Source organism: Myotis brandtii, unplaced genomic scaffold (genome assembly GCF_000412655.1).
Source record: "Myotis brandtii unplaced genomic scaffold, ASM41265v1 scaffold643, whole genome shotgun sequence".
NCBI lineage: Eukaryota > Metazoa > Chordata > Mammalia > Chiroptera > Vespertilionidae > Myotis > Myotis brandtii.
In genome coordinates this window covers 492,474-500,521 of record NW_005370478.1, presented here as the reverse complement: position 1 = coordinate 500,521, position 8,048 = coordinate 492,474, and the positions used below count along the sequence as shown (strand labels likewise).

Sequence of the window (8,048 nt, the reverse complement as noted above, 5' to 3'; positions counted from 1 at the left end):
GCCCCTAACCCCCCAGCCTCCATCCCCTTGCCCTCCTCCCGCCGTTCCCCAGCTCTCATCTCAGCCCCCGGTTCCCAGGGCCCCTGGGACCACCCTACCCTCCAGGTCTTGGCCATCCTGACCCCCATCCTGGGATTTTTGCCAAATCTCTGGGAGGAGACCATTTGTTTGGGCTATGCCCCCTGGTGGCATGACAGTGCCTGCCTAGACCCTTGACCCCTAGCCCTCAACTCCCCGGCCTCCTTTGTGTGACCAGCTGCCCCTCCGCTCAGCACCTTGGTTAGGGGCCCGAGGGGAAGCCAGCGCCCACCACTTGCTCCCTGGCCCCCACCGCTTGCCTTCTCGCTGGGCAGCTCCCCTGGCCTCCAGGCCTCTCCCTGCTCCCCTCGGCCCCTCCTCCCGGGCCGCCCCAATGAAGGAGCCGGATGCCATCAAGCTGTTTGTGGGGCAGATCCCGAGGCATCTGGAGGAAAAGGACCTGAAGCCCATCTTCGAACAGTTTGGTCGGATCTTCGAGCTGACTGTCATCAAGGACAAGTACACGGGGCTGCACAAGGGTGAGGGGTCGGGCCAGGCCGGAGAGGCTTCAGGGAGTGGGCTGGGCGGCTGGGAGGAGGGTGGAAGGGGGCCGAGGGATGGAGTGGCTGGAGAGGGCCGATCTGGAACGAAAGGAGTTTCTGGGCTGGGGCGTGTGATGAAGGAGTTAGAAGAGGACTCAGCGAGGGTGGCCAGGGGGCCCGGACCAGGACTAGGGAGGGCCTCCTTAGAGAAAGAGTCGTCAAGGGGGCTGAGAGATGTGGGTCCCAGGGACCAGGAGGTGATGTCGTGGATGAACGCAAGGAACGATGGAGGGATGAGAGAGCTGGTTTGGGAGGTAAGGAGCTGGGCAGTGTGTGTGCGCGCGCGTGCATGTGTGTACTGAGGGTGTGTACTGAGTCTTAGTAGCCAAACTACTATTGGGATGGAGGTCAGGACACAGGGTCAGGAGCTCAACCTGGAAAGAGTAGACGTGGACTAGGCAGGGCGCCGATCTGGAATGAAAAGAGTTTCTGGGCTGGGGCGTGTGATGAAGGAGTTAGAAGAGGACTCAGCGAGGGTGGCCAGGGGGCCCGGACCAGGACTAGGGAGGGCCTCCTTAGAGAAAGAGTCGTCAAGGGGGCTGAGAGATGTGGGTCCCAGGGACCAGGAGGTGATGTCGTGGATGAACGCAAGGAACGATGGAGGGATGAGAGAGCTGGTTTGGGAGGTAAGGAGCTGGGCAGTGTGTGTGCGCGCGTGCATGTGTGTACTGAGGGTGTGTACTGAGTCTTAGTAGCCAAACTACTATTGGGATGGAGGTCAGGACACAGGGTCAGGAGCTCAACCTGGAAAGAGTAGACGTGGACTAGGCAGGGCAGTTCCAGGACTAAGGAGGGGGGCCTGGGGAGCAGGGTATGAAGGACCGAGGTTGGTGCCGATCTGGGAAGTGTGTGGGACTGGAAAGTTAAGAGCTGGGGGCGACGGGAGGGTGCGCCTCAGGCCTGTGCGGCTGAGCGGGGTCCGGCCCAGGGGCAGCACTTGGAGGGCTCCGGCCGCTGGGGTCCTAAGGGCCACACTGCCTGCCCCTCCACAGGGACTCCCGCTGATGCTCTGACTTTCCCTTCTCCTCTAGCCCACTCTCCACTTCCCATCTGCCTCCCAGAGAGATGGAGAGAGATGAGGAAACAGGGAAAATGGGAGAGGAGAGGGGTGATGATGACCAAGATGGAGGGAGGTAGAGGGAAGGAGATCAGCTGAGGAAGCGAGGGAACCACACTGCACGCACTTGTCTGGCAATCACATGCCCCTTCTCCCCGCCCCCCAGAAAGCCCCACCGCCCAGCAGCCCCTTGCTCTCCTGCTCCCATCACCTCCCCCACTGAAGCCTCCTGGCCTCTGGGTCTCAGTTCCAGGCTCATCAGCCCAGAGATGCCCTGGGCAGAATGTCTCCCCCGCCCCAGCGGGCAGGAAGTGGCAAGAAGGAACCAGTTTCCCGGACCTCATGCTCCTGGCGGGGGGGCTTTAAGGGAGGGGAGACCCGGGACTCACCCCCACTGGTCTCTCTGCCCCTGCCCCTCCTCAGGATGTGCCTTCCTGACATACTGTGCCCGCGATTCAGCCCTGAAGGCCCAGAGCGCCCTGCACGAACAGAAGACGCTTCCAGGGGTGAGTCCCGGCCTGCCCAGGGCCAGGGGGCTGAGAGGGGCCTTCGCAGGGGCAGGGGGCCACCACCTTCCCAAGACACCGAGTGTTTCCCACCTCCTCTCGCCATCAGGAAGGCCTCTCTCCTTGAGCTTCCCTCTTCCTTGCTGTAGGCGCCTGCGTTTCTTCTCGCCTGGACAGAAGCGGTTAGCGGAGTAAATGTGACCTTTGCAAGGCCCACATGCAGCCCTTTCTCTACCTCCCAACCTATCCCTAGAGGACACGGGAGGGAGGACTAGCTGATTGGGAGGTTTGGGGAGAAGCCTTTGGACACCAAGTGTGGGCAGAGTGAGTGGGAGGCACCCAGGCTCCGAGGAGGAAGTCTGTCTGGGAGCTGGGGAGGGGCACCTCCTGCTGAGATGGGCACCTGGGCCCTGATGGCCTGGCATCGTTGTACTGGCTTCTGAACTCGGACAGGCTCACCTCATGTCTTCCAAGGAGAGAAGAGCGAGGGAACAGGGCCACAGGGCATCAGGGCGGAGCCGGGCCTGGGCGGGTCCAGGCTGGGAGGAAGCCCCAGGGGCAAGCGCAAGTGGGGCAGCCACCACAGTGGAGGCTCAGGCCCTGCCCCGCCAAGGGTGGCCTCACTCCTGCAAGAGCCGAACTCTGTCCCCTCCTCTCATCCAGCCTTGCAGCTTGTCCCAGGCCTGGGCTGGCAGGGGCAGGAGTGAAGAATCTCAGGACCCCCCCACCACCACACGCGCACACACACACACACACACACACACACCCATCATGGGAAGGACGGTGAGCATTCACTTTTGCTCTCTAGCTGCTTCTGTTGTCACTAGCGCAGTGAACCCAGAAATACTTCCTGAAAGCTCCCTCCCTCCATCCTTTTAGCCAACACCTGCTGAGCTCCGTGTGGGTGCTGGAGACACACCTGTCCCTGCCTCTACTCCTCCTCCTGTAGGGCTGATTCTCCATCTCTTCCTAGGAAGGAAATAGACAAAACAGGTGGGGAAAGAGGGTGGGGGGCCCCTAGGAAGATTAGAACTGCTTCAACCACTTCCAACTCCCACCCCTCCAGGGTCTGTGACCAGCCCTCTGTGGCCCTCAACCCTGAGTCTCGCTAGGACAGCAAATCCACGGCCAGCTCCCTGCTGTCACCCGCTCTCTGATCTCTGTGGGTGGCGAGGCAGCCCAGAACAGCCATTGCTTACAGAGTTCAGGTCTGTGCATGTGTGTGAGCAGGCTTGGAATCCCAGGAGCACGTGTGTGCACACAAGCACGCGTGTGTGGCAGCCAACAGGCCAGGTGTGTGGGATGGGCCCACGCAGCCCTGGGAAGCCTGGTTCCTATCGAGCTACATGGCAACTTTCCTTCCTCCCCCTTTTCTCTCTGGAGCCCCCTGACAAATCCACAGTTTTCACTCCACGGCTGTTTGTCTCTTTTCCTGTCATCTCCCCGTCTCTCAGAGCCCCTGCGGAAACAGAGGGGCAAGGGAGAGGGGAGAGGAGGGGAGACTGTCCCCTCCAGCTGCCTGCGTGGCTCAGGCAGGGCTCCATCCTGGGTGTGGAGGGGAAACAGGCCCAGGTGAGAGGGGAGGGAGAAGGGCACCCAGTTAATGATTGTCTAGCCTGCCCCGAGCTCCCAGGAGACGCTGACTTCTCCACGTTGGCCCTTGCCCCAGAGGGCAGGATGCAGAGGGACCTGGCAGAGCCTCCAGCAGGAAATGAGGGGTTCTGTCCTCCAACGGGCCCCCATGCTGGAGGCTGGGGGAGCAGACCAGGGCGGTCTAGGGAGCAGATGTCCTGACCCTTCGTGTCGCCAGGTCTTTTCTCTGCCCCTGGCCATCCTGGCAGCATTGACAGTGTGTGTGTGTGTGTGTGTGTGCGCGTGCACTGTGTGCCAGCTCTTGCACAGTTGTGCTGGGAAGTCCTTCCTGCTGTCCAATCCGCACGCCCTCCTAGTGCCGGGTCTTTTCTAAGGGGCTCATGGTCTTCTCTCCTTTCTCCCCACCTTGTCACTCCAGAACCAGGGAGCTGCCACCACATTAGGTGATGCTTCGAGCTGCCCAGAGAGAGACTGGGGGCTGAGCCCCATTTCCTTTCTCTCCCCTAAGAGTCCCCAGGAGTGGCTCTGCCACAGGTGCCCGGATTCCTCCTGGGAGCGGGGTGCGGCCTCCTGGAGGTGGGTGAGAGGGGCTCCCCCTGGCCTGCCTTTCCCCCTCTACTTGGGCCAAAATCCCACTCTGGGGACATGGGCCCCGGTCAGCTTCTGTTGGGCAGTGGCCTCAGGTCCCATGGAAGGACCTGCGTGTGGTCTGGGACACCAGGCACAAGTCTGCGGCCGGGAGTGGCGGGCGCCAGGCCTGCGCCCTCGGGAGAGAGAGGAAGTGGGGTCTGACAAGTGACCGCCATGGTGAGGGGTTCTCGGTCCTCTCGGTTGGAGTATAAATAGCCCCTTCTTCTCTGGGAGGCGCCAAGGAGGCCTTATCACCTGGCGGTGGTAGCCAGGGGAGAGAGGCACCCAGGGCTGGGTTGCTAGGTAAACAGAGCCCAGCTGGACTCAGGGGAGGGGGCAGGTGTGCCTGAGCTGAGCTAACAAAGACTCACTTTCCCACAGGAAGTGCCGGGCCGAGAGGAGGAGGCTGGCGACGGGCACTGGGGGCCACCAGGGAGGCTGCTGGGAGGGAGTGTGGGAGCTTCTGACGTGTGGTCTGTGCTGCGGTCTGCACACCCGTGTGCGCCTTTGTGCGGGTCCACCTCAGCCGTGGATGTGTATTGATGTGCTATTTCTGTGCCTGTGCAGGGAGGGGCATCCTCTCTCTCTGGCCCCAGGTTCCCCATCCCCAACTAGAGCAGCAAATCCCCAGGGGCCTGCTGGGAAGGGGTCAGTGCCAGCATGAGAATTCCCGGACACTGCCACCCTGGCTCTGATTCGTGTGTGTGTGTGTGTGTGTGTGTGTGTGTGTGTGTGTGTGTGTGTGTGTGATGGGGGAGCCTTGGGTGTAAGAGAGAAAGAGAGAAGCAGCCAGCTCATTCCCTGAGACAAATGACACACACACTGCCCAGCCCAGTCCCTTCACATCTGCCTTGTCACTTAACAGGGAATTTCAATAACGAGTCTGTCTCTCTCTCTCTCTCTCTCTCTCTCTCTCTCTCTCTGTGTGTGTGTGTGTGTGTGTGTGTGTGTGTGTGTGTGTGTGTGTCGTCTGCCTGCTGAGGGGCCTGTGAGGGACTTCCTGATCGCTTGGGTGACAGTACAGGACAAGGAGGTGCAAGACCAGGAGCCTGAGCGTCTGACCCCCAGCCCTGGCTATGCACACACACTCCCTCTCTCCTGAGGAGATGGGACCGCAGATGGATAATCCCAGATTGGTGGAGGATAAAGCTGGAGGAGATCGGCCCGAGGATTTGTGTGACCCTCCTCCCCAACCAGCTGCTCTCAGATCCAGGGGTGGGGGCGGGGCGGGGCAGGACTACCAGCTGAGGTGGGGCTTAGATTTGATCCAGGGCCGGGAGTCCCTGGCCAGCAGGGCCCAGCCAGACAGACTGGGATACCCAGGAAGACGGTCCAGTGGGGGCGGGGGGACTGTCGTTTCGGCCCTGCTCTGTGGTAGGTGAGGGTACACGGTTCCCCAGGCTGGAATACTAAAGCTGAGGGGCCTGGCCCACGACCGCCTGAGCCGGCTGTTCTTCGGATGAGGAGACTGAGGCCCAGAGGAGAGAAAGGACTTGTCCAAGGTCACCCAGCGGTTAGGTGGCAGGGCCAGTCCTCCAAGCCCAGAGCCGCCCTGAGGGTCACTTCAGCCCCACCCTCAGAACGTAGATGAATCAGATTTTTTGTTAACTTATTTTTGGTCGCTGGAACTAGGCCTGCCCTGCCATCAGATGAGTGGGGTGACCAGGTGTGTCCCCATTGGTCAAAGTCCTTATTAGCAAAATATGCGCAGACGGGGAGGACTGAGCCCTGCCCCTCCCTCTCTGGTCCCCACGATGCTCCCCCACCCCCTCAGCTAAGGAAACCAACCTGCAGGAGTCATCCCCAAGTCCTGTCCCCGACAAGAACCCGGGAGTGGAACTGGGGGGGTGTGCATTTCCGCTGAACAAAAGGGAGCCACTGCGGAGAGGGAGAGGGGAGAGCTCTGGCGGACTCCAGGCACAGGGAGCATCTTGAAGGGCGCGGGACAGCACCCCCCTCCCGAGCTGTCCGACTGTGAGACACCAGGGGTTTGATCAGGAGGAGGGAGGGAGGAGGGGCAGCATGGACCCCGCGGGGCCAGCTCGGCAAGCCTCCCTCCCTCCTCCTGGGCCCCCTCCCCCACCTCTCAGCCCCCACCCAATCCTCCACCCTCAGCATACCCTGTTCCCACCCCCCTCCTCACGCCTTCTACGGTGAGCCGAGCAGCAGAAGTGATGACGTCACCATGGTCGCCAGGGCGACGGGGACGGATAAATCAGGCTGAGTGGGCGGTTGCCATGGCGCGCATTCTCCCGTTGCCACGGAGACTGGGCATCTGCTCCCTTTGTGCTGCCCGAATGCCTTCCCCCTGGGGTCAAGAGGTGTAGGGGGGGCAGGAAGAGAGGCAGACACTCCTCTAGGGGTCAGGAGGAAGTTGGGGCATCTGTGGGGTCCCCCTCAGTGTAGCGTCTCCTTTGGGGCTCTGATGGGTGGCCTCCGTTGCTCGGGTGTGGAAGTGCGACAGCTCCTGTGGACCAGCCCGTTGGCCGGGCTCTGTCTCAGGACCAGGGCCTGTGGGCAGCCCCGCTCCGCTGAGGAGAGCAGCACCTGTCCCTGGCCGAGTCGTCGGGGGCCTTACCTGAGCCTGGTGCTGTGCCCATGAGCATCCTTCTCAACATCCGCTCCTTCCCCGGCCTCTAATCCCCTCTGGTCCTAATCCTGAATAAGATTAGGCCCATCCCTGCCTTCCGGTCAGCAAGTTAGAGGGCTGGGGAGCCCTCCGGGCCTGGTTTCCTCCCTCCCTTCGGCAGGTCCTGGCCTTGGGGGGCGGGGGGGAGGCTGGGTGTCCAGGGAGGTCCCCAGCACTTGCCTTCTCTTCTCTCCTTTAGATGAACAGACCAATCCAGGTGAAGCCAGCCGACAGCGAGAGCCGAGGAGGTAGGTTCTGTACCTTTGGACTCAGTCCCTTTCCCTCAACCCGCAAGGCCAGGGCTTGGAGTAGCTGTGGGACAGCCTTTCTTGAGGAAGGAAGTCAGAACTGTGAAGGGTTCCCCGTCAAGGTTGGCATAAAAGTCATTGTGGCCAGAGGGGAGGTGACCCAGCCCATCATAGAGATGGCAAAACTGAGGCCCCGAGTGGAATGCAAGTCCTTCCGAAATGGGATAGGCCCTCTAGGTAACTGTACCCACCCCACAACCATCACCCCGTTCACACCCAAAGCCCTCGGTCCCCAGGGTGAGTGTCTGGAGCTCCAGGGAAGAGCTGAAGGGAAAGGGTGGGGTCCCTGCCTGTCCCAAGCTGGGGCAGCGGAAAAGCAGCCGGAGGCCCTGACCGTGCCCCTCCCCCCGTGCCCTGTCCCCCAGAAGACCGGAAGCTCTTTGTGGGGATGCTAGGGAAGCAGCAGACAGATGAGGACGTCCGCAAGATGTTCGAGCCCTTTGGGACCATAGACGAGTGCACTGTGCTGCGGGGGCCGGACGGCACCAGCAAAGGTAGCCCAGCCAACCTCCTCCTCGAGCGGGCCCTCTGGCCCGCCTGCCCCTGACCCGCGGGTTTCTTGGGCAATGGGTTCTGTGGGGGCCTCAGAAGTGGGCACTCACCCTCCCTCCTCGCCCCTGAATTCTCTAGGCTGCGCCTTCGTGAAGTTCCAGACCCACGCCGAGGCCCAGGCAGCTATCAACACCCTTCACAGCAGCCCCACCC

At 61.7% G+C, this 8,048-nt stretch overlaps 1 protein-coding gene across 3 annotated transcripts in view; it reads left to right on the top strand.

The window, feature by feature from the left end:
- Positions 1-6: 6 nt before the first annotated feature.
- CELF3 (CUGBP, Elav-like family member 3) overlaps positions 7-8,048 on the top strand; it is a 13,955-nt gene continuing 5,913 nt past the window's right edge. For 2 of the 3 annotated variants that reach the window (XM_014528672.1, XM_005880616.2), the window contains exons 1-5: positions 7-557; positions 2,101-2,183; positions 7,235-7,283; positions 7,709-7,837; positions 7,974-8,048. The exon at positions 7,974-8,048 is cut by the window's right edge and continues 32 nt beyond it. In XM_014528672.1, the coding sequence (XP_014384158.1) occupies positions 413-557; positions 2,101-2,183; positions 7,235-7,283; positions 7,709-7,837; positions 7,974-8,048 (481 nt within the window). In that variant the 5' untranslated portion in view covers positions 7-412. The remainder of the gene's footprint in view (positions 558-2,100; positions 2,184-7,234; positions 7,284-7,708; positions 7,838-7,973) is intronic. The other variant, XM_014528673.1, reaches the window with a different exon arrangement.